The following is a 27,124-nucleotide window of genomic DNA, read 5'->3' on the forward strand; positions in this document are numbered from 1 at the left end:
CGCCGTCACACTGTGCAAGCTAAAAACATATATAAGTATAGGATATATCATATATAGTGACACCAACATGTGCCCTGAAATACTACCTCTACCCCACAAAAGCACAAAGCCAGGCATCTAAAAAAACATAGTGCTGGAATTCAAGAACATGGCCTCCAAAAGTGTTTCATGCCCTCATTCTCTGGTGGCGACAACTAGCCGGATGACTCATCCGTGCTCTGTAGAGGTTGAAGTCTGTGTGATTAAAACCAGTCCGCAGATTGGGCCGCTGTCCCACTTTCACACTTTCCATTCTGGCCAAGCCTCACTGTTCTGGGAGATGAATCTAATTTGTTAACATTCCTGTAGACCTGGCTAACACTCTTCCCCTAACCTGCCATATGCTTCATACAGTATGCTTTGATTCCAGCCTATAAACAATGATATAATGTAAATGGCGACCATTTAATATTCTAACTTAGACTTCTGACAATAAAGTTGCTGGTTTGAATTCCTAAATCAGCTGTGTGGAGTACGTGAATGAGTAAAGATCCCCTGTCTGCTGCTATTCTTCCCCACAAAACCAAATAGGATTAAGTACATGGGTATGTGGCCATGTGTGTAACTTACACTGCATCAACTACCTGAGGCTGTTGACTCTATAGGAATGTTTCCTGTCAGTCAGTGTGTGTGTTTTTAGAAGGAGCGGGGGCCCGAGTTGTTTTTACACCAAAGTATTTCACTCCTGTACAGTTTGAGTTACTACACGCTCTATAGAGTGGAGGCTCGTACCATTCGACCTGAGTTTGCCCTGTATTCAATCTCCTCTGATTAATCACTGATGCTCGCTGGTGAAAGCGAAGGTGGTAACACAAGCCAGTGCGGCTAGACTATAGTATAATAATGAGAAACAAAGCGTGTTTTTAGAGGTTTTACAGAGGTTGCACAGGTCCAGGAACAGCTTCCATAAACAAATTATAACTACAAGGCGTCTGTTTGAAGTCCTGACTAAGCCTGGAACCAGACAGGTGCCGAACTGACAGTCTGAGAAAAGTTTGAATTAGAACGCGCCCGCTCGCCCCCCCAGAGAGAAGTGACTGTTTTTTCAGACATAGACTCATGTCTTTCTTTCGGCGTTAAAGCAATAATGACTCGACAAAACTGCAGGTAACTTGCCAAATGTGAAAGTTAAAAGCGCACAAGAGCTTGTTTATGTTTGTCTTTTTTTTTTTCTTTCTTCGAGACAGAATTACAAGCAAAATGCTAAAGTAATTAACAGCATTTTAAACCTAAGGGAGCTTGCTTTAATTAAGCAGCAACACTGTTATACAATCATTTATGTTCTCATGGCTCAGTGGCCGTCAAGGTTGTTGCGTTTGTGCTGTGGGAGCTGAATAGCCTTAATTATCCAAATCTGTTTAATGCAGTCCAATTATTTTGCTGCTCTATGTGAGCTGAAGAGCGTTCCAAGTTTGATGGAGTAACATTTGAGATTTTACTGTCAGAGCTGACTCATGGCCACCCAATATGCTGCTCCCGGTAGATACTCAAGGCTAGTTATTGTTGGCTGGCGAGGCTGTAAATGAGCTTGTTTACCATGTGGCAGCAAAATATGAGTACAGAGGAGGGGTGCTCAGCAGTGGTACTATACATTTGTTTCTTATAGTTTATGGGGAAAGTGTGTACTGTATGTGCCAGTGAATTTCAGACACTTAATTATTGTGTCTTGTTTTTTCTTGCTTTTTTTCTCCCTCATTTTTTAAGTGATGCACCGATTTACTGGCTGAACATAAGTATTGGCATCGTACAATAGACTGCCATCAGCCTGGCAAACAAGGTAACATTCACTAATGGCAGTGGCGAGTGCTTTTCTGTTGGGTCACATCAATTTTGTGCAGGCTTAAGAGCAGGGCTCGAGACTAATGGCGTCTTGTTGTCCCGGGGAGAATTGTCAACAGAGACAAACAGAGATCTTCCTGGGACGTCTCCTGGATAAAAGGATGTGGTAGACTCACTATCAGGGGACACACCCTATTGTTTCCCTGATAATGCTTCATTGTGAACAAGTCCATGTTAAAACCGACAGAGGGAGAGCTAGTAAACATTAGCTGTTAGCAGCCCATGGCCAGGTCAAATCGCTAACAGAGATTGCATAGAGTGCTCTAGGAATGAGTCCTAAAACCCGGAAACGAGTTTGCATTTTAGCTCTCCCAGTTCCCTTTTCTCAAAGTTAATGGGTTTTCTGGTCAGATGTCTAAAATGCCCATGGTCAGTACAAACTAAAGAGACTTTCACGTTTTGTTCTACGATATAAAATATGTCAGTGAATTCCCCACTCATGCTTCTTAAACAGGTGGTTCCTTACAAGTGGCTAAATGACACTCTTTGGCCGTGTTTCACCCTGAAGCCCCTGTTTTACACTGCGTATAAATTTCCTGTGTCACCTGGTTTAATCGGGAACCATTTTCTTCTGTAATCAACTCTCATAACCATTGTATTTGCAATAAATTGCCCACTGTTGTTCATACATAAATGCTCTTCCTTTCACTTTTTATGTAACACAATGGAAAATCCAAGTGGCTCTTTGACGAGAGAGACGGGGCGATGGCAACTTCTTTGTCAGCCTACAGAAAAACGTCACCCCTGTAGCATTGAATTGAGTTACATTATGATGCCTGAGGGCAGACCTATTCAGAGATTAAACAGTCGGAAATAACTACTAAGTCGGTCTCTGAGTTGAGATTTTGCCACGCTTAATCTTTCCAAGACAATAACGCACCATATGTGTGCGTGGCCATATGCATGAGCTGGTTTGTTACCCTATGTGGACAGAGAAAATGACTCAGCGTCTGATTCCTTGTGAGTACATGTGTGGGTCTGTATTGATGTATGCATGTGCAGGCCCCCCTTTATGTGGGACACGTATGCATTTACCGTAACTGTGTAATCTGTGTGTGTGAGTGTGCCTGCTGTCTCCATGTTCACCTCTGCTCTGCTGGCGGTTGACTATACCCCCCAGGGTCCAGCGGCGGTCCAGCCTCTTCAGATGCGCCTTGCGTCTTTTGGTAACTGAGGATGATGAGGGGCAACCAAGAAGAAAAAGAAACAAACAAATGCGGAGTTAGTATAAGAAGCAGAGATTAGCAACGTGAACAAAGGCAAAAAGAAGCTGTTGTTAGCTGCACCAGAATAGTTTCAAAGGAACAAGGCGAATAATTTCTGTACATCCAGTATGAAGCCAGCGGATCATCTTGGATTTGTCAGTATTTTAGCAAAGGATATGTTAAATGTAAAGTTAGCTGTGTAAAGCGTGTATAGAGTCAAAACCAAAAATCTCAGTGGCATATGAAAGATCCATTTGAGGGCAGAATCTTGATTATTTATTTAGTATGCATTACAGCTGACCAGTAGGCTTGGGCGGTATCTTTTTTTGTAATACCTATACATCATCCTGACATCTCAACAGGCACATGGTACATGACGGTATTTAAAAAAAAAAAAAAAAAAAAATAGCTGAGCTACTAGTGATAGAAGGCGTGTATGTCACTCTCTAGGCTACAATGCTGTTTTTCTAATATGCAATTAGCCTACCTAGACAGGTCCTGCTGGGCCTCACATGGTCCTGGCTTTGATATTCCATCCTGAACTCCATCATATCACCCTCAACATAATCCTACTGTCTAAAATGAGCACCACAAACTGCCGCGTTTTTCATTACCCATGCCACAGTGAAGTCCCGTCTCCTAACCTGCACAAACTGCACCCAGGCACACTAGCTAGCTTCGTTCTTTTTCCTGTCAGGGACACTCTGGACTCGATGTCCTGACAAAATGGAATTTGTGCAACCAGCACAAATACAATACTTCACCATGATGAAAATGATAAAACACGATGTCAATCTACTGGAAAGTACCGACTCATGATCACTTACAACCAATGATGTCTTCTACTGTGCTCAGAGTGGGAACTTCTACCTTTGAAATTCTGCCCTCGTGTCTTGTAAAACACATAAAGACCTGCATTCACTTTTCAAAAGGCCATTTTCTGGAAAGATTAAGTATAAATTTAGCAAAAACATCAACCTGCAAGTTGCTCTTTAAATAACTTATAAGCAACAGAATAATGAATAGATAGGAAATAAGCTCCCCTCTTGCTATAGGGCTCGATGACATCTAAGATACGAAAAAATCAGTGGGCTGAATGGAGGTGACGTGTTGAATCAAATCATGTGGCTACTGCTTTTGTATTTGGAAGAAGTCATTTATATAAAGTTATATGTGGCAATACTCTAAAACAGTAGCAGCAGCATTTTGCTTTTTTAATTATGTTCTAACGTTATCCCCACCACTCACATCCCCCATCTTTCTCAGCTCCTTCTTCCACTGGTAATGACTGACCTCTGGTGGCGCATGCTGTGCACTACAATTCATTACATCAATACAGCACCTCCACATCAGTTTAACAAAACGAGAAGCATCTTTGATACTACCCAAGACTACTGAGCACCATGTGTTACTCTGTACCTTTATTCAGTCAATGTGTAGTGTATTGTTCAGTGCATTATCATTATATTGTGTATGTTAATTTAATAAGATATGATGTTTTGTTTCATTTTTATGGAGCTTTTTTTTAACATCTGACTGGTACAAAAGACAACACCATGTACTCTGAGCTGCTAGTTATTTCAAACCACTGTATGACTCAAGTTTAGTTGTCAGAGGTCTCATGATTGTGAAACAAAAACAAACAAATTCCCTGCTGGCAGTCAGCAAGGTTTTCCATATTTTTCTGCTCACATATCATCAAAGTCAGTGGCCGAAGCGGGCATTGTGGTCCGGTGTTGGGTTTAAAGCAAGGTAAGCCACAGTAGGATTGTCATAAACACACAATGTTCTGCTTACAAACAGACAAAGTCGCAAAAAGAAGGTGTTTCAGTGTGTCTTCCAACAACGAACTTCAGCTGCATGAAACCTCTTAAATGTGTCAAATCTGTTTAAATACATTTTTATTTTCCCCAATAAAATGATGTCTTGGTCCAGAATCCAAAGGTATATATTTTACAATGATATGTAACAATAAAAAACAGCATTACGACATATGGTGTGTAGTTTCGACTCTAAATCACCACAAATTCACAAGAGATGACAAGAAATCTATAATAAAGAATTACTTTTGCGCATCTCATTAAGGATCCATTTATATATGTATCTGTAAGCCTTTATCTGTAAACTACGTCCAAAACGTTATATGTTTAAAATAAGCAACAGGGAAGGAGGACAAAGCACAGATCCTATTGATATTAATTGATGACATTTACATACAGTGTCTAGCTGCTGTGTGTTGAACTCTTGAACTCTCTCAGTCTCTATTAGTCCAAAGTCTGTATGATAAAGCATCAGTAGTAACATGATGAGTCATGTTCCTATCTTAGTACACTGTCTGAGGCCACACGAAGAGCAAACACATTAATGAGGGGACGGATAGACAGAAACAGCACTCATCTTCTATCTATCCTCCTACTGTGGTAATCTAATTCCTTCTCCATCTCCTGTCCTCTCTTCACCCTCTTGTCCCTCCATCACTCCCTCTGCTCGACATCTGCCCTCTTTCCCTTTGTGTGCTTCTGCTACTTGTCATTTCCGCTCCCTTTTGATTCCTGTCTGCCTTCCATCCATCCCACTGAACACCACCCTACTCCTGTTGACCTCCTAATTGAAATATCAGCTAAGGGAAGGCACAAAGGGAAATGTTATTTCGAGGTAATTTCAGCAGGGCCAGGCTGCGCCTGTCGGTTCCTCTCCAGCGAGCTGAGCTGTCAGTGGAATTAGGTTACAGACCACGCAGAGATAATGAGATGTAAGGGATGACAGGAAGCGGGAAGGAGGAGATCAGAAATAAGAAGTGACGATGTGTGCAAACACAAAGACACCAGGCCTAATGGGAAAATGGGGGCCCCTGACAGAGGGTGGGGATGGAGGGGAAGGTGTGTGTGTATGTGTAGGTGTGAGCTCAGGCACTTCCCGCATAAATTCACTTGAGTGTATTGGTTAACAGAGGAGGAAGACAGTGAGAAAACCAAATGTGTGAGAGTGTGTAACATGACTGCCAGATCCAACCCACAGGCTTAAAGTATAAGTCTGGTTTATTATAACTTGGGTCTCATTTTGGGAGACGTGGTCATGCTTTCTATCTTTAATAAGCTGATTGTACCCACTGCATTAATATCTGTGATGTGGTACAACTAAGATGTGAATGTACAGTTTTCCTGGGCATCTAGGAACTATTATAAACATGGGGTGCACGTTCTTTCCACCTCTAAATAAAGTGGTTTTGAGACCCTATTTTGAAGTAATACCTTTGCCCCAAATGACCATTTGTATATCAATTACTCAACCTGTGTTCTGCTGAATTCATGACAAAAAGTTTGTTTTTCTTGCATGCCTCCATGAATGAAGAATCCAAAAAGGCCAAACATTCTTGATGAATTCAAGTCATAGTCGACTGTGTTTAACAACAGCAACATTCTATTAAAACATCTGTTTACAAGCTCTCAATTTGTGCAGTTTAATCCAAGTCTCCTTTGAATCCAAATCTGAATCAAAATGAACTGTTTAACACACCAAAGTCACACAATGACACACACAAACTGATTGAGGCAGAGTCTGGCTTTAAAGAGAGCATAGATAAGTTTCACTTTTAGTTCAGTTCCCATCTGACAGGGCTGCTTGTTTGAAATTACTGAGCATACAACTGGATAAAGCCAGTCCACGATGCCAGGGATCAGTACGCCCAAGGCCCCGCTCTTGCCTGCCAGCCAGCACACTATACACCAAACCCTGATTCCTGTCCCTGCAGGTGGTGGGCCCACAGGGCGAAGATCTGGAGGGATCTCGGAGTAGAGCCACTACTCTTTTTCCTCGAAAGGGGTCAGTTCAGGTGGTTTGGGCATCTGATCAGGATGCCTGCTGAGTTCCTCCCATTAGAGGTGTTCCAGGCACAGTCCACTGGTAGGAGGCCCTGGGGCAGACCCAGAACACTCTGGAGGGATTACCACTCTAATCTGGCCTGGGAACACCTTGGGGTCTCCCAGGAGGAGCTGAAAAGCGTTGCTGGGGAGAGGGATGTCTGGGGTGCTTTGCTTTGCCTACTGCCCCCACGATCTGGCCTCGGATAAACCGATGAAAACGTATGGATGGATGGACAACTGGATAACTGAGACTTGGATTATCCTGCACAAGTTGTGTGAGAGTTCAGAGCCTGGATTTCAGTGCAGGATTGTAGGAATAGCAGATGATTTCATTGACTCCCACAAATGTAAAATGTGGGATATTGCTGCCGGCACACATTTATAGAACTGCCAACAACGTTTGCACCGGCGTGAATGCAGGCGGACTGGCCAGAACACTGCACAGACTGACTTCCGGCCTGGACAACACACCTGGCATGCTCTCTCCCTCTTTATACAAGGGTACAAGACCGCTCTGCTTTTGCAACATCTCTCGCTAGCATACACAGACAGGTTTCTATAACATGAAATTTAAGGTATGCAAGCATGACGGACTGCTGATGGAATCCAGAAAGACGAGCCCAAGCGGCAGTGCCAGTGATGCCAATGTTAACAAGGTTAAACCTTAAGTTACAGAGGCAAAGCGGCAGTCTAAAGATACGGTGGAGGTGGGTGTGGTTAGTAGTCAGCTGCAGGGGGGAGGGGGTGGCTCATGAGAGTAGTACCAGGTGAGTTGATTGATATAGCTGCTGCTGGTTTGTTCTGATTACATCCCTTTTTAATGTCTCCCAGTTTTAAACCAAAACACAGGCAGTGACACTACTGCTTACTGTTATTGGCTTGTTTCAGGAGTAAATAGGAGAACACTGACATGAGAGCAACATTGCCTTACATGTGTTGTTTAATTCAATGATATGTTTCCAAACGGCATGCAAAGCAGTGGCCCTTAAGATGCCACTTTAAGGGCATTTACTTGAATTAATGTCATTACAACTGACAGAAAAAGCTACATAATAAGACCCAAGTTGTAATAAAGCAGAATTATCCTGTAAATGGATGAATCAAATGTAGTTGTTTAATTCCAGTTTAATATTCTATAGCACGCTAAATTGAATCTAAGTACACTTGAAAAAACAAATGCAAAAACAAATGAAAAACCCATTAAAACACCCAATCTGCAAGCAACCAACGCTCCGTATCCATTAAGCTGTTATTTCGCCTCCAGGATACAGCACTGTAAAAGATTCCACTGCTACAGGCACTGACAACATCTATTAAGTGTGTGCAAGAGGAAAGAAAAAAAACCCCTCAAGAAACGAATGAGAACAGCAAATAACAGTGACTGTGGCAGCTGTGCAGGAGCTGTCATCGTTCTAGCAGAGTGTGTTTGTGTGTGTGTGTCTTGCAGAATGTGCACAGTTCAGTGAAGCATGGAGGCTTGCATGTCTTAACGAGAGACAGAAAATGTCTGTTAGATAATCCAGAAGCATTCTACAGCATAATAAACTATTGCACCACTCCTGTGTCATTACCAAACACTGCTACAGGTAAGCTGGGTGCATGTGTGCTGCAACCATGCATGTGAGCTTGTGTGTTTCCACTTTATTTATCTCTATTGGATTCCCCTGGTCTAAAAGCAGCGAGAGGCTTATGACCCAGTGATGAAATGCTCCATCCCAGCAGTCAGACTAAACATGAGGGAGGAAAGGGTCACAACAAAACAAGACTCCTGCATGAGTTGCAGCCTCCCGGGGGAGTTGAAAGGAATTTTCTGTGGTGCCAAAATATTGCAAACCCTTTTGGCTGCGGTCTGGTACCATTTCACCATGGAGCTGCGACTGTGGTCTTCAAGGTTCCTAATGTGTGACTGGATGTGTGTTTGTGAGTGTGTGTCTGGCTTCTGTATGCTGCTATTAGTCTTAGATTGAGATATGAGCACAGAAGAAAACACCCACCAAAAACCATTATTGAGAAATCATGGCCTGTTCCTCGCACATGTTTCTCCAATAATGACTCAGCCAGAATGACGTTTATGTCTTTCTGTGTTTTATGAATCTAATAATGCTGCGTCTGTGCATGTGCCTGTGCTAACCTTCTCCAGTCCTGGATGTGCCCAGATCCAAATCGTCTCTGGTTACATTCTGGGAGTCCAGGTATGTGGCCGGCACCCAGCCCTGCTCCTCCGCTGTGCTGACAAACCACCAACCTAGAGACAAGGAAAGACAGAGGAAAGAAAGATGGGAAAAGACAGAGAGAGGGACATATTAGTATTGCAAACAACACTCCAGCCCTGAGAGATGACAGCCAGCATCATTCCCACGTGGTGATTTCACACCAAACAATGGAAATTACACGTCATTGTTGCTCATCTCTGAGATGTTGCACAATGTACTGTGACTGTGGATGAGCCAGTATTTGCATTATTTGCATTACAGCACATCCCGCCTGCGTTTGGATGGCAAAAGTGTTTTCATCTGATACATCGGTCTTGTCTGTATCAGTGGGACGGAGAGATCTGAGGCGGACTCAGGATAGCTGGAAGTTTCACCTACTTGGAAAGCTCTCATTATTACTAAACCAGACACTGAAAGAGAAGACAGACACTGGAGGGAAGAAAGTGTCGGAGCTTCAAGGGAAACATAGATCAACGCAGGTTTAGAAAAGTACTTGTGTGAGGGAGTTTCTTCTCTTTACACTATCACTCATTATGAAATGTGTTGTACTGCTGCTGTTTTGGCCAGTCCTCCCTAACACCCCCAAGAATAAAGGTCAATACAGCACTATGAGGTTGTATTTAATACTAGCATAGCGACAGGCTCACAATAATAATGCTAACATGCTAATGTTCAGCAGTTATAATGTTTACCACGTTCTCCGTCCAAGGTACATGAATGATCTTTGGGCCAGAGTTATAATTGTTTTGTACTTTTCATTATTCATTTCATTCATTTTCAATAACCGTTTATCCTGTTAGGGGTCGTGGGGGGGCTGGAGCCTATCCCAACTGACACTGGCCGAGAGGCGGGGTACACCCTGGACAGGTCACCAGACTATCACAGGGCTGACACAAAAGCCCTTTTTGAATAGGAATTGTGCAAATTTGCAGGAAAGCCCAATCAGTCTTCGTTCAGCATTGGCAGTATAAAAACAAAATCAGGGAGTGCAGCAAAATGCTGCCTACCTACTTTTTGTTCATACAGAATGTGCCTTTTTCGGGGCAATGGGGGGGCGTGAGCAAGTAACAAAACGTATAGCTCAGCGTGTGACGTAAACAGTGACGTGGGAGGGAAGCCCGTCCTTCACCGTTCCTGTCATCTGACGGATAATGGCCTCTTCGTTTGCGAGGACAAGGAGGGCGCTCATCTTTACAGTTTCTTTCAGGTTTGCCTTTCCCTCTTGCTACTAGCTGCTCATTCCTGCTATCAGCTGTTTCCTGTTTATCCACCGCCAGTGGCTCGCAAGCCCTTGTGGCTCCTCCCACAAGTCTTCAACAGCCCCTCCTGAAGGCCACCTCAGTCTTTTTAAACTAAAAAAGTTCCGCCAATATGTTTACCCCTACTCAGCGAAAATTCGCGCCTCGGATCAACTCGCCAATCCAGCTCTGTGTGTCTAAACGCTCGCAGTTTGCCGGCAAAACGGCCCAACATTTGCCGAAAATCTGGCAGTGTAAAAGGGACTATAGAGACAGACAACCATTCACGCTCACATTCACACCTACGGGTTATTTAGAGGCACCAATTAACCTGCATGTCTTTGGACTGTGGGAGGAAGCTGGAGTACCCTGAGTAAACCCATGCTGACATGGCAAGAGCGTGCAAACTCCACACAGAAGGGCTCCCTCACCCCAGGTTCAAACCTTTTGATTTTTGTTTCAATTCAGTTTAGTTTCAGTTAGTTTTCAGACTGGGTTTGCTCATTTCAGTTTCATTTTTATTGTTTAAAAATGTTTAGTTTAGTTTTGATGAGTTTCAGTGTAAGTTTTACTTTTTGTATTGTATCATGGGACAGGAGTGTGTCCAGGCTTTGAACTCACCAAAGTTTTTATAATTCATCCTGAGGGAAACATGAATATCTGCAACAAAATCCATGGTGGTCCATGCAATAGTTGCGGAAACATTCAGTTAATGGTGACCCTTGAAGAAAAAGAGTCATTAGGAGTCATCCGGCTAAATCATCTGGAATCCATGAATGTCTGTAGCAGATATTGTGATAATCAGGTCATGACTGTCCCTCAGGTGTTGTAGTCTGGACCAAAAGGTTGGATCAAGCCAACTGACTGACCGATCACAATTTTTTGCAACATTAATGCTGAATTACTGCTTTATAAAAGAGCCAAAGAACTCTTACTGGACTGTCTACATTGTCCCAGGCTATTGCTCACGCCCTTTTGACACTGACTGACTAATCTTGTGTCTTGAGGGAGGCTCGCAAAGCTGGACAAGTTTCCACTCATGAATGAATTAAATATCACATCATCACCTCACACTGCACTTCACATACTCACTTCATCCATACCCTGACCAAAGCTGTAAAGGAGGGATCGTGCTTTTAGTACTACTGACTAGTGAGACATTTGTGGTCGTGTGTATGTTATTATGTTACGAGCTGACTTGACACAATTACACAAACACTTGTCACTTTGGGCGGCAACCAAAACTAGAAGAACCAGAACATGTCATTTACAGTTGGATTTATATCATCGGTACTGAATTGTACCGTGAACATGTCACTTGTCTTGAAATGGGGATATGTGACTTTTTATTGTCGTCGCTCCAGCTCCTGGCGAGAAACCACTGCATGACACATTCTTCCATTACAGTACAGTGCAAGCTGGCATGATAAACTGACTGTCTGAGGCAAGAGTAAGATTAGTTTTACTTCTTGCCATGGAAAGCTGATAAAAGACATACTCCAATTTCCAAGTGTGTGGCACTTCTAATAGTAGATGTTGGGTATTTTATGTCTGCTACACTTGAACTACATCTGGCCACTATCGTTGGGATCTAAATGAGTAACCGCCTGCTCTCAAGCACTCAGACTGGCCTCAAGTGACATTTTATATGCATGTGTGATTGAACATGTGAGTACAGTAGAAGTGACAGAATAAGAGAGATGCGTGGAGAATGAAGACAGACAGAAAAAGAGAATAAAAATGGCAACAAGCTTTTTTTTCTTTCTCCAAATGAGTCCAACAATTAGGTCATCGCTGCTCTGATGTATTTACAGCCATATGGCTCACGCTCTAATGTGGTTGGAGAAGCCCGGGTGAATCAACCCCATCACGCCCTTTTTCATTACCCGGCACGACACCAATCACATTAACACGTATGTGAATGATGTGGAAAATATGCTTGTTAAAGAGCTGTATCATAGGGAAAGTAACAGTAATGGTAACAAGGGGAATGTATGTTTCTACTGTATAAAGCAGCCACAGTATGAGCAGCTACAGTACGAATATACCATGGTGACAGGTACACTGAAATTTGGTTGTTACAAAGAGTGCACGTTATTTTCAGATAACTGCATGACTGCATTATAAATGAATACTCTAAATGAATAACTACTTCCAGCATCCACCTGCAGGATTCGGCTAGAGGGGGAATATTTAATCATCAGTCTCCAGTATCTCATGTAAACATATCTGCAGGGAGCAATGAGGCCGGAGTCTAGACGCCACACTATAACTATATTCTACTGTTGAAATAAACATTTAAAACATGAGTTTTCTGACAGAACTAGAAAAGTACACACAGTTGGTGTGTTCCAACTGCCAAAGCTGATCGCAGCGACTCTAGACATTTCTTGTATTTCCACATTTTAAAAGATACCTATAAATATGAGGACAAATGTATTTTTACGAGGTGAAATACAACAAAAATCTTTCATTCATTTATTTTCTGTAACCACCTATCCTGTTAGGGGTCACAGGGGAGCCTATGCCAGCTGACACTAGCAGAGAAGCGGGGTACACCCTGGACAGGTCGCCAGACTATCACAGGGCTGACACATAGAGACAGACAACCATTCACACTCACAATCACACCTACGGGTAATTTAGAGTCACCAGTTAACCTGCATGTCTTTGGACTGTGGGAGGAAGCCGGAGTACCTGGAGAAAACCCACGCTGACCCAGGGAGAACATGCAAGCTCTACACTTCAACAACAATAAACAAAGTAGGAAATAACAACAATAAACACAATTAAATCGACAAAGAAAGAAATATTTTAACTACATAGCCTACTTACTTATGGTAAAAACACCAATATCAAGGGAAAATAACCAATGCAAAACAATCTGCAAGTCTACAGAATTAGGGAGGCAAAATGCTCCACTTCTGAAACACCCCCGCAGTGGTATGAGGCCCTGTGGCAGACGGAACAAAACCAGGTCGCAGCCGGAAAAATGGTGCAGCTGCATCCAGTGTAATTGTCCCTTATGGCTCAGTTACAGTAGAAATGATGACGAGGATAATGACAATGGTGATTTTTTTCATCTCGTATTGTGCCTAATTAATCTGCAGACGTTCCAGTTCAAAATGAGAGCAAACTTTTCTATGGATGTGTTTTTGAGCCACACTGAAGGCCAAAATGTGGCCTGCAACAGAGCTTATCGGTGAGGCTTGTTGTTTTTAACCGAGCCCCTACCTGCTGGTTGTGAGGAGTAAGGAGTCAGCAGTCAATGACGGCAAAACACAGTCAAGAAAACAGGATTTTTTTTAACAATTGTGAATCACCACAACCACGAGACATCTTAAAACATACAGTCAAAATATGATGCTGCTTGGTCCAGTAGTTTGCGAGATTAGCTGCAGACAGACAAATAAACACACACAGACACACACATGACCAAATGCATGATCTCCTATAAGCTTACAACTGACATATATTTACATAGTTGTACAACTGATAATCAAAATTATTGATAATTATTTTTGTGTTGCAGCTAATACAGTAGAATCAGAGAAAGCTGAATGTTCCTCCTAAAAGACTTGCGCTGAGCTTAGTTTATGCCAGACCATAATAACAACTACACTACTACTATCAGGTTGACACATAACGGACCACAGTAGAGGAGCCTGTCCAGCCCCCTGCATGTGGCCTCACCTCTCCTTATAAGCACAGTGAGGCCTGAGCCACCCCGACTTTGACAGCTTGTGTGCTGCATAAAAACACCGTCTTCCAACACACACACAAAATCATACTGAAATACTGTCTGCCCTGAATTTCCCCACAGCGGGTCATGTCTCGCAGTCAGCACAGGAGTTAATTCAACCTGAGGGCCTACAGACACACAGGGGATTCTGCACAGTAGCTGCAGTGTAGCGCTTCCAGCCTGAGCTTCCTCGCAGTCACAGAGGCTTTCTGTGGATGCTCTGTACCCGCCTGTCGATTGCTGCGGAGACGTTACAGCGCAGTTTGGCTTCAGGAGGTCAGCGTAGTTCATTTTTGACCCGTCAGAGTCAATTTGGGACCCCATTTGGCCTTGACTGGTGGAGGTGGTGGTTTCACATGAAATTGTATTTGACACCACGACAGTTATACTGTGCTAATTAAATCTTACACCATACCACCTGGTTGAAAAAGCCCAGTGTTACAATAAAAAGTGCCTGCCACAGTGTTAGGACTTTTAAACTCAGGAGGGACTGTCAGGACTTTTCTACCGCAGGATTCTCTGCAGGGTAGATGTTAAATTATGAATTTAACTCTGACTTTCTTTTGTGTTTATATATGATCTGTTTGAGCAGCCTTGGGTGCTTCAGTGGAGAGTTTGTCTTTTGATTCCTGAAGGTTTTAATTTATTTTCTGTTTTGCTGCAGTGTGAAAGGTCCGCCTAGCAGTAAGAATAGCCTGCTCCATGTGAAACACATTAGGGCTTTCATAGGCTGATTCATTGCAACTACTTAAAAAGCTAAGGAGAATTGGAGCCACCTGTACAGAGGAGAGCAGTAGTTCTTCACAGAGACAAATGCAGGAGTCCTTTTCTCTCTTTAACCCACCTGACACACGGTAAAAAAACCAAAATGGTAATTCTCCCGCACTAATAAAGGATTAAGGTAGCTGTCTGCCATCATTAGTGGCAGGTGTGAGACCTCCAGTTGCTGAACACCTTCAGTGAGTACGCTGATAGTGCTGGTGTGAAAAGGTCTGTTAATGTGGGGATGGCATTATCATACTCCACCGTGCAAAAATCAGGAATGATGTGAATTCATCCATGTGTGCTGGGTAGAATCACAGCTGCAGCACTGTCCACAATAAAGACATTTTTCATTGATGCCAGAATGAGGGTTGCTGAAGTCCAAATGTGGGTAATTAAAAACATGAATGGCTTTTTGATTCAGTTTTTAAGGTTGTGCTTGATTGGAAAAAGACAGACTGTACAAGTCTACACTGTCCAGATGGATTCCTAGTTTATTATTAAACTACTGAGTGTATTTAGGGGAAACTTCAAATTTGGAGGCCAGCAGGTAACTCCATTAACAGCGCTAAATGATGGCAACAACAGTGCTGACAGGGTTAACAGTGCTAACAAGGGGGGAACTGGAGGGGGAGTGCTATGTTTCAGCAACAACGCTGTCCCGATATTAGCGGTAACCGTCGTAGGAGCGCAGTGCAAAACAGCAGCGATCAGCTAGCCAGTGGGATATGCATGTGCACTAACATGCACGCACCAGTTTACCACAACAAACCACAGAGCAACTCGGATTACAACACAAAGACGGAGTGTGCCTTCATTCTCTGCTCAGCACGCCATTACTCTGCAATATCTTTACATAGCAGATAGTAGTGTGCTCTGAATGTGGCATACAGAACATTTACATCATCTACACAATCACAGATTTTCAGGGGGAAAATATGTTGTACAGAGATGGCAGGACCAGTTGTGCAAACGGCCAAGTGATGAATATCACATGGCCAATGCCACACTGGCAGATATTTTTTTGCTTTTTTGTCTTCTCCACATATGCACACCGAAACAAAACATCCCACGGGCCAGAAACAGTCAAGCAGCCTCTCTACCCTTACACACAACAAGCTTCAGACTCCATCGTGTGCACACATGGTAGTGCGAGGCAATGTTTTGACAGGGCCCAGTTCCCCCATAAATCCAGCTCTGGAGAAAGTGGGCACAGTAAAAGCAGATAAATGAGGACCAGAAACAGTGCTGGACCCCCTCAGATATACACACACACACACTACTCTCACAGAGGGTCGGACAGACTGGAGACACAGGGTAAGAAAAACAAAATGGAAATGCAGATGTGGGCATAAGAGACTGACCGAGAGAGATAGAGAAGCAGTCAACTCTCTTGCTGTAAAAGCCAGTTGGCAGCATGGCAAACCTGGTCCCTGAGAGAAGTGGGCTGACCCTCATGTGTGGGAAGCCTGTAGTCAGATTACAGTTTTCACAGAAAATCTGTCCCGTAGGAGAAGATCTGGGCCAAAGATTGGTAGCCAGATGGAGAAAAATTACTCAGAGTCAATTAAGGCAAAGCATAACTTGGCTCAGCATATGCATGGAATGATGCAGAGACTGACCGGTGAGTTTCAGTGAGGGCGTGGTGGGCCGAATTACTGTAAGAGAGAATATGCTCACTTGCAAAGAGATTGACAATGTACAGTAACCCTTTTTGTCCTGTTCGTGGAAATGCTTCATGGTCTGGATAAGCTTCAGAATCTGACAAGCACTTACTTCAAAGCATACTGACCCGTTGAGGCAGTCTTCAGAGTGGTATTAAAGAAGCTGGTGAAAAGCACATTAAGACTACGGCATTGAGTTGGGGTGCAAACAAAGAGAACTGGGTAAACTAAACCTTGACCCTGGCTCAACTTTTGCTGCAACACAGTACATCATCATCCAGCAACCCAATGTGCTAATGAAGTACACCGAAGTGCACAATCCTAGCAGATCACTTTGTAACAAAATGAAGTAAATCTACTGTTTATGTCATGTTTTTTGGCATCTGATAACTCATGGATCGACTACTCAGATGTGCATCCCTGGACTGTTTGATTTGATGGAGCAACATGCCCAATGCAACTCAATGTTTTGTGTCTTTTCAAAACAAATCTGTTTTTAGTCTGAACTTCGGGTAAGGATGGTGATACGGTTCGGTCGCATGGTTTGTTGCACCATTTTTCTTTCTCTCCCTAATTCGAGACTTCCAGATTTCCAAACAACCACCAAAAATTAGACACGGAACACCACAGGCATCCACCCAGAGGATCAATCTTATGCTACGTCTTAAATCGGATACTTCCGTAGGTGTATTTGCTATTTTGAGTGCCTCAGTGCGTTCAAACTGAGAACTATGCAATACACTAGGAGAACCCGGATGGTGCCCTCATAACAGTCAAAATGTTGAGTGTGAAATGTTGGACACTCCTAACCCTAAATGGTCGCCGTGCCGATATGAAGGAAAAGGGGGGACCACAAACACATTTCAAACTTGTGAAATGTGAACACCAAAGCATTGTACAAATATACATGTGTATTTTTCACTGCCACTATACTGTCAGACATAGTGTATGCCATTAGTTTGCTTATTGAGTCAGTTCTGTAATGATTTAGTAACCCAAACAATAATGCAAATGCTAATGTTAGCTTGCTAGCTTGCTAATAGTGGCACACTTTATCATGAGGCACTGACGTTACATGTGTTGTTGTCACGACCCTGGCTGTGTCATTAGTTTCCCTGTGTTTTTCTTGTCCTCTGTTTCCCCCTCCCTTTCTCCTGTCTCTCTGTGTGTCTATGCTGTGGGCGTGGCAACTCCCTCACTCTCCTGGGTTCCAGATTACACTCATTCAACTCACCTGCTCCCTGCTGCTCACCTGAGAACCATGCAGTAATCAGCCCTGCAATATAAAACACCAGCTCTCCGCTCCACTCCTTGCCAGCTCGTTGAGTCTATCTCTGTGGATCACTGCATGCCTGCCCACTTGTTTGTTCTTCTGCCATACTTCCAGCCAGGCAAACCCCTACAACCTAGTTTGCTTCCCTGCCATCAACCCACTCTCCTCAGCCTAAAAACCCCTGGATTTTTCCCTACTGCCACATTCATTATCCTGGCCATAAAACCCCCTTTTAACCACTTTCTTCTTGATTCTGTGTTCTGCGTTTGGCTTCACCTTGTTGATTGTAGCAGTTGTGGCGTAACCTATACAATCTATGGACGCAAGTTACATTTGGCATTTATGCATGCAAAATTGTTATCTTTACTTTTAGCATTAGATTTGTGGTCAGACGTAAATATTCGCGAAATGCAGCAAATATCATTAACGTCATAGATCAGATGGTGACAGAGCCAGCCAGTCTCAGCCACGGACTTTCTTCACATGTTGCCGCTTTGTCAGTGGCCTCTCACGTCTACATATCACATGACTGGTATCTTAATGCTTCTGCCGTTGATGTTTCAGGATGCCACTACCAACGTTGGGTCATTAACCAAAGGCATGTGTTTAGGAAACAAAAATATGTGGTTAGTTTTAGGAAAAACAAAACAAAAAAAATCATGGCTTTACAATCACACAGGAGATGAATACCAGGCTTCTGGGTGAAAGTCCAGGGTTTCTTTGACCCATCCACCACCGCTCCCACCTGCCCTAAAGGAACTTTCCAGCTCCTTCTATTGTGTTATCACTAGCATTTCAATCCCACACCGTCCAGCTGACCAGCAGTTATTCTAACACCATGAAAGGTTACTTCAAGCCACATGGCATACTGACACTGCCTGACTGTGTATCATACCGCCACAAAAGGTGGCTTTTGGTGTAAGGCATCTAATGGCAAAAACACTGACAAAGCGGCAGTATTCGACAACTTCTTAACGAGAATGGGCTGGACATTCACAAATACAGGAACATGCTGTAAAATAGCATTCATATTTAATGCATAATAAACACAGAAGAAGTCAAGTGAGCAAACAAGCAGATATAGCAAGCATATATTTTGGTGAGTGACAATCATTTGTCAATTAAATGGTGACATTGGGACTTTTCCCATAGCACCAACATAAGGCCAAAGTTTCCTCTTGTGCACATTCATGCTTCCCAGAGGATCAACCCTTTCTATTTTTGACCCTACGTGAGTTTTCCTATAGCACCACCCTCAGGTTTATCTCATCATCTGACAGTTACATTACCCTGATCTTGGTTCCATGATCATGCTCCAAAGGGGATGTACCAATCTAATTTTAACATCCATAAACACTGTTTTTCAGCTTCGGGACAACATTTACAAGGGTATTTCCAGTCTTTGCTGGAAGAAAAACAAAATTGCTAATATGTTGCTCACTCTGCACACTAACTTCCAACATATGGATGGAAAACAAATGTGTTATGATATTCTTGAGTTCAATTTGGCTTCAAAAACAGCCTGAATTCACCCTAGAGGAGGTTGAAGTTGTGATCAAAGACCAACTATAATAGAAGAAAACATATCACATTTCCACTGAAACATGACAAATAACTGCACATGTTCACATACATGACCTGGCATGGAAAAACAAGAGTCACGCTGGCCAAAGCCAGTTGGTGGGGTGGGTGGGCTCAGCAGCAGCAGTGGCAGCTGTGAAAATGGAGAGTAGGACGAATAAAAGGTGTTCAGGTAATGAAGTGCATACTGTAGAGCCATCTGTATATACAGCAGAACGCAGGGGTGGACTATTATTTTAACAATTTGAAATCATCATACCTTGTTATTGGTGGCTGGGTCTGCTCCGTGTGTGAGTGCGTGTGTGTGTGTTTGTGTGAGTCACATCGATGAGCAAAGCAATCCCAGAGTCCTCTTGACTTGAACCTGAGCTATAAAGCATAGTATTGGGTGGGATGAGAACATGAGTGCTCATTTCCTGTTAGGTGTCAGGTCTTTTTATTGTCCAGGTGCTCTGTGAAGTGGATCCCGGCCTACTTCTTTACCTAAAGCACACACTAAAATAGAACAGGTCCAACAATCGTGTTGTTGTTCTTTCTAAATTGATCTACACGCTCTCACTAGTTTGTCTGACATAACAGACCCAACTATGCTGGAGGATTTATGAGGCGCTCAACAACTGATGACTAATATTCAAAAAGGTTATGCAGCAGCACCTGCTGTCTCCCACATTAGCACACACACACACAGCACAAAATATGTAAAACAGTAGAGGGGCTGTAATTGACATTTCTTACAGTGTTGGGCTCTAATTGGAGTTTCTAGCTACACTGTGTCTTGGCAGACATAATTGGCTGCTTTCTCCCGCGGAGGGAAAGTGGAGGTCACGGTGAATACAGCGGTAACAGTAACTGAGTGGAGCAAGATTATCATTGACTGTCACAGGCCTGGGCCTCTAGGGAGAGGTAGATGCATGAAGTGACGCAGGATCCAAAAAAAAAAGGGCCAAAAAAAGGAAAGAGGTGAGAAAGAAAGCAAAATATTGAGGGGGACACAGAGATTACAAGAGTGGTGTAGGGAAAGACAGAAAAAAAAAGACAGAAGAGAGAGAGCCAGCAGATGTTTGGCAGGGGCTTCAAAGTGGTATTCCACACAAATTCCTCAACCAAAAACAACATCGCACACTTTCCTTTTGTTTCCTTTGTTTTAGGGGGGGTCGTCAGGAGGGTCAGCAGATAGCTTTGACAATGATGTGTTAGAAATGTGTCATTCAAGGGGGGGATCCACGAGGTCACTGTCATTCTTGTGTCGCCCTCCCAGCGTCTAATTAGGAACAGATCCCCTGGAGAGCAGCGAGCACTGGAACGCAGAGCTGCTTTTTTGTGCGACGTACTGAATCGCCTTCTTATCTTTCTGCAGAGTAAGCAGAAGGGGAGATTCAAAGAGTATGGCTAAAATAGCAGCACAACAATTGATGCTGTCTAAAACCAGCTGTGAAATCAGCCACAGTATTATTTTTAACATCGACCGCACCAGCTCCATTAACAGGATTACAGTGCAATAACGTTTTCCTGGCACAGATGCTCCTCATCATCAGTTAAAAATATGCTTTTGATTCATGCAGCGGACACAAAATCATAGTGAGTTACTGAATCCCAATTGAAATCCAAGACCAGATACACTGTAAATAGCTGATACTTTTTTGTATAATAAAGTTGTGTGGCACTTTTTACCCTCTCTTAAGATCGTAAATGTCACATAATAACTCATCAGAAAAGTACTCTATGCAAATAGATGAGTCAGCAGAACAGTGTCACCCCAGACATCCTTCATAGGGGTGGCCAGATGGTGGTGGCACACCAAAAACCAAAGCCATTACTGGGATTCTTTTATGCTGTTGATATGCTCCTTTAAAAGTATGTTAAGGAATCACATACTGATATACTTTGGTTTTGCATTTCATAGACTGTATGAGAGTGGCTGTAGACCCCCGTCCATCTATTGGGGGCATCACTGTTGAAGAAATCCCTCACACTGATACTCCACACAAAGTCTGTAAGTTCAATGGAAGATGTTATTCCAAGCGTTCAGGCTTCCCAAGGCAAACTCATGTTTATTGTCTGCGTTGCAAATACCAGATGACTTGCAGCTGGAGCACTTCCAAGGACTGTATAGGTCAAGTTAAATCATCAGTGCTCAAGATGAGCAACCGTGTTGGTGCTTTGACAAATCTTAAGTCGGAGACCCCTCAGTCAACTGAGATTGTTTCAAATCGAGCAGTCGTCAGTGCTCAGTGCAGTGTATTTCTGGGAAGATATTGGTCCCTGGATTATGCTGCAGAGTGAGCGCTCTTGACTTTCATGTTACTCTTTGGTACAGACAGCTGCAGACGTGATGCAGCGGCATGGTGGAGGAGAGAATCTACACAGTAAGGCTCCAAGATAACATTATCTTTTCCCCTTTGCTTAGAAGTAGTGAATTTACAGCTCAAAGATACCTAACACGACCTGGCTCTGGCTATTGTTTGATATCCAGTGTCGACAAAAAACGTTGTTGCACATTTCCGATACGTCGTTAGTGCCATTAGCTTGTTTACTATATTACGTGAATGCCACTGTCACACTGAACGTCCCGCCGAGTCCTGTTCAAACTTTAAAACTTTCTATGAACAGAAAACTCCAAATTGTTGAATATTTGTATTAAATGTCAGAATCCGATTCGACTGACATAATTCCGAGTCGGGTACAGCTCTAGTCAAGTCAACTGAGTCTCTCATTTCCACTAATAGTTCTTGAGAAGATGCAGTAGTGGCTGTAAGATAGTCATGTTTGATTCGTCAATGTGCATGGACGATAAACTCTTTTTTAACGTGTACTTTTTCTTTATGTCGCATGCCACTGTTAAGTTGGAAATGGGTATTCATGGCAGTGTACATTTCTTTTTTTTTAGTTGATTTTCTTGATTGCCAAATTAATTTATTAACTGTGAGTCAGGGAAATATTTAAAACGTAGCACTCCTTAACTATAGTATGGTCAAATTACCCAGGAGACAGCCATGCTTCCTCCTGTGTTGAGAATTGTTAAGGTTATCCAGATAACCTTTAAATGTCAACTTACAATGGGGAATAAACGCCTCCACACACTTCAAGACTTTATGACAAGTTTGAATATGGTGAAACTTTTTTTGCTGTGGAAAACTGTCACTATTGGAATCCACTTTAACTCCCATTCACCACGAAGAAACAACAGCTCTGAATGCTATAAGGGTGAGATAGAGTCAGAAGACTGGATTTTTGGGTGCACAACCTTAAGACACTTCAAAGCTCCTCTTAAGTTAAAAATAGGATATATGAGGGGGCACCCAGCCCCTTCCATGCTGTTTCTTCCTAGAAAGTCAGTGCCGATTTCAAGGTTCTGGTCTTTATTGACACTGTAAGACTGAAGCATTACATCCCAGTTTGAAGCTCATGTTACCTGGTTGAAGTTTTCATGAAACGCGGGGGTCTTGTTACTGAGCCAGACTTGTTACAAGTGAAAGGGGATAGCCAGCGGTGGGGCTTTCAATAAGCAGTGTTGGCTACACATCACGTTCAGTGTGGTCAGGCTAAACCTCATCATCCATATGGCGTACGTGTGTTTCCTCACATGTGCTGCCACCCTGTAGCTAAAATATCCTCCTCTGACAGTCACACACCCCTCTGTGCTGAAACTATCATCATGCTCATTAAGGAAGACAGAAATGTCAAGTTTTTTTCGGTATCTGTACACACCTCTTTACTATGCTTGTTAAAACATGCTGCTTTTAACATGAGACCCTGCAGATGCATGGCTCCCTGGTCGGCTTGAAGGAGACTCCCTTGAGCCTCTGCAATCCCCAGATTGTCTGAGCTCAACTCTAAGTGAAGTCACTGAAGCAGTTTTGTTGTTTTACTGCCTGAGGGTGAAGCCAGCTAACACGGCTAAGCCAGGGCGGTGTGAGAATGATACTGGGCCATCTCCTGGCTCAAGACGTACCACCCTGATTGATGCTGGCTGTCTGTTTTATAGCCTGGAGGCAATGCTAATGACTGCCTCCGGCCTCCCATGTGAACTCTGCCCAAAGCAGCCTCCTCTGATCCGGAACATCATTTAAGATAGCCCTCAGTGCACCTTGATTAAACACACAGGATACATTTGACAGCCTAAGGCGAAGGAATGTCGAGCTAGTTTCTATGCAAAACCTTTTAAAGCTCCTTCCAGAGAAAACTTTAAAATGGAAATGATGCTTACACATTTTGGCACTTTGATCATTTTAGTATTTGGCAGTCCAGGTTTAGTGTTTGAGATTTATTTTACAATGGTTCCATAAACCAAATATATGTAATTCATAGCTTTGGGCAACATTACTGGATGTATTTATTGTATATGTTGTATTCTCAATATGCTATTGGTGTAGTTGTGGAACAAGTAGTTGTGTCATGGATAGGTGTGTTTATTTTTCCATTTTATATCATAATAAATTGAACATGCTGATTTCTTGTTTGGTCTTTCAACATATAATGGTCAGTATTAGTGAATGGTAATGCTCAGGGCAATAACAAAATACTTTGCCTCAAACAGCATGTGTAAGCTTTCAGGCTACATTTTCGTATGACCAAATCACCATAATAAATGTTGGCATTGTACTAACTGCAAACCACAAGTACATTACTTTTATATGATATTACAAATTAAAAATATTAAGTTTCCTTACATTTCAACAATGCTGGGGTCAGCATCTAGTATGGTTTGGGCACAATAGCCACTTGGTAATGGTTAGAAAAAGGTCATGTTTCAGCTTAAAATACCCGGTTTTGGTGGCTATAAAGCCACTCGAAATGCAGCAATGACTTGGTGAAAAAAAAGATGTTTTAGTGGCACTATCCTCCATGGAAGAACAGTGACATGTCACTAAAAATCACCGACATTTTGTGGCACTGTCCCAGCTGGAAACGCAGCGACAGGTCCTTATATAAACTACTGGTTTTGTCGTTTGTTGATCTAAAACAGTGTTGTGCAGCTTAGGTCAGCATCTCGCCTTGGTGTCAAGCCTTCCACCATCCTCTCCACTCTCCCAGTGACAAACTGAGCTCATATAATACGTTGCTTTAGAAAAGTTGATATGCTACGTATGAAACCTACAAATGTAACGTATCTGGGGTTTGCAGAAACCTAAAGTGTCAACATGTTCTTCTCGCAACTGCTGCTACCAACACAAGGGATAGAGCATTAATGGGAAGGTAGTCCAACATATTGGTAATAATATAGAAAAACTGAACTCATCAATGCTTTAATTCAGAGGGATTTCTTCATTTTCCAGCCACTACAAATGCTGTAATAATTTCATAGCCTTAAGGTTAGGCTTTCCCAAAGCTAACTAGAGCTTGTAGTGCAAATGACTAAATGCAATGTGATGTTCTGATATTAAATTTTAGCTCAAGGCTTTTTCCTTATGAAACTGATCCCCACTGGGAACAGTCTCGAGCCAGCCCAAGCACAGCACTGAGGACAAACCGTTGAAAAGGCGTTATGGGTTAGACTGAGTGCTGCCAGCCTCACCAGATCTCATGGGCACTGAGAAAGGTGTGGTGGGAAAGTGTTGCCAAAACTCCTGGCACTGATTCTGTCTCAAACAGCACAGTGCCTGCTGACAAGCAATGCCACATAACCGAGAGATGTCTTTGATGTTTCCATGTACACCATAGCAATTTCTGACTTAAGTCCTCAGAAACACAACTGTTATCATTTTCCAAAATAGAGGCTTAGTATAATCTGACAACACAGCAGGAGGTCAGACTACAGGAGAGGTGCAGAGTGAAGTCCAGAGTGAGGTAAGCCAATCTGTCTAATCTCTTTAAATCAACTGTGACAAAATGCCCCTGAAACTTGGCAGCGAAGAGGGCCAAGATATTTGGGCAAATGGCTTCTCCGGCTGGTGTTGTGGCTTGGGCGGTACAGTAACCCAAAGGATCCTGTTTGCAGTTTAGCGTCAAGGTCCTCCTGGCAGATCCATTAGTCTCGGCTGATGAAACAAGGAAAAAAGGGTATTTTTTCCCCACATTTATTCCCCCCTATGTCACTGTGGCCACAGAGTGGAAGGGTAGTCACTTGAACTTTCAATTCATCCTCTGAGGTGATACCAGAAAGTAAAGAAAAAAATATCCGTAGGGTTAGTGCTCATGAAGACATGCGTTCTACACAGCATCAAGTATTTGTTTGTGCCTTTACCAGGCAGTAGACAGCAGAGCACTAAAAGAAAATGAAGGGAGAAATTACATGCAACAAAGGTCCCTTAATCAAACAAACTTGTGCACAAACCCAAAACAAATGTACAAATTAATAACTGAAACAAACACTCTCTGTATAGTGTCCTTAGAGACCATACGTAACTCATACAGACATGTACCTAAACCCTAGATCTGTTCCATGTTTCCACTGCAGGTAGCACTCTTAAATGTAGGCAAGGTTGTTACTGGATGTTAATAACTGTGTAACATACACAATGGAGAACATCAAACGTTTCATGTACATTCTTCTCCGTAAGTGGCTGTTTATTACAAGAAGGAGACAAGCTTTGTTTGAGAAAAGACTTTTGACAATGAAAATGCAAAAATAACCATTCTACTGTGTAACATACTGAACTTGACCTGGGCTGGTTGGTTGAAGTGAAGCTAAAGAGACAAGTCAGGGCCTTTCCAAATAGATCCAATTCAACCAAAATCTGATGAACCTGTAGACTCACAAAGAGCTCTACATGGCAGGAAGTCATTTTTAGGGATAGTGTATAGACAGTGAGTGCGTTTACATGCACACTAATAAACCGATCATTATCTGATTTCTGGAGTTACCTGATTATTCAAGTGGTCATGTAAACAGCATAATCCCATAGGCTTTATCAGATAAAAGCCATTATCTGATTATGAGAAATCAGATAAACACACCTACCTTTTTCCCCAATAGTCAGATTATTCGGTGCATGTATACCCTTTAATCTGGTTTCTTTCGGGTTTTGCTATTTTATACTCCCACTCCCCTACATTTTAGAGAGAAATATTGTACTTTCTACTCCACTACGTTAATCTGACAGCTTTTGTTTCCTTTCAGATAAAGATTTTACATAAAATAATATATTTTTATATTCTCAGTGTTTAAATTGTCACTTTTATTTTATCTTACTTATATGTTATGCACTTTGTGTGACAAATTTATATACAATACACTCGTATATTGCACTTTGCAGTACTTTTACTACGAATCTACCCAAAGTATATAAAACTGGCTCCACATTGATAAACTACACATTAGAATGCTCTCACATGTATTTGTTAATGATAAAAACAAACAGTACTGTAAGAATATAAGTTGTCAGCATGATGAGTGCTTTATTCTGCAAATATATGACTTGGTATTATTTTCAAGGATATGAGTACCTACTGTAACAGGAAGTTTGAGTTTTATGTCATGTACTTGAGGAGAAATCCAAATGAAGGACTGAATCATGTAAACCAGGTTTTTCTGATTATCAGATTATTGAAGTGCACGTAAACGTGTCAAATCAGATTATTACCATTACCTGATTATTCACAGTTATCTGATTATTGTGCGCATGTAACCATGCTCAGTGTCTCTAGGGATGATAGTGGTTTGTTACAGGTACCCATGGTCCTCAGAGGATAAATCCTAAGATTAGACGAGACGAGATGAGAAGGGATAAGATGAGACAGGATGAAACTGTATTTATCCTGGTGA

General features: G+C 42.5%; 1 protein-coding gene across 7 annotated transcripts in view; it reads right to left on the reverse strand.

Moving 5' to 3' along the window:
• The window catches only part of sh3pxd2aa (SH3 and PX domains 2Aa), a 140,720-nt gene that overhangs the window by 14,229 nt on the left and 99,367 nt on the right, over nt 1–27,124 (reverse strand). For 5 of the 7 annotated variants that reach the window (XM_033623478.2, XM_033623477.2, XM_033623476.2 and 2 more), the window contains 2 exons: nt 9,078–9,191; nt 2,965–3,048 (listed from right to left, as the gene is read on the reverse strand). In XM_033623478.2, coding sequence (XP_033479369.2) covers nt 2,965–3,048; nt 9,078–9,191 — 198 coding nt within the window. The remainder of the gene's footprint in view (nt 1–2,964; nt 3,049–9,077; nt 9,192–27,124) is intronic. The other 2 variants (XM_033623480.2, XM_033623479.2) reach the window with 1 other exon arrangement.

This window comes from Epinephelus lanceolatus, chromosome 3 (assembly GCF_041903045.1).
Source record: "Epinephelus lanceolatus isolate andai-2023 chromosome 3, ASM4190304v1, whole genome shotgun sequence".
NCBI lineage: Eukaryota > Metazoa > Chordata > Actinopteri > Perciformes > Serranidae > Epinephelus > Epinephelus lanceolatus.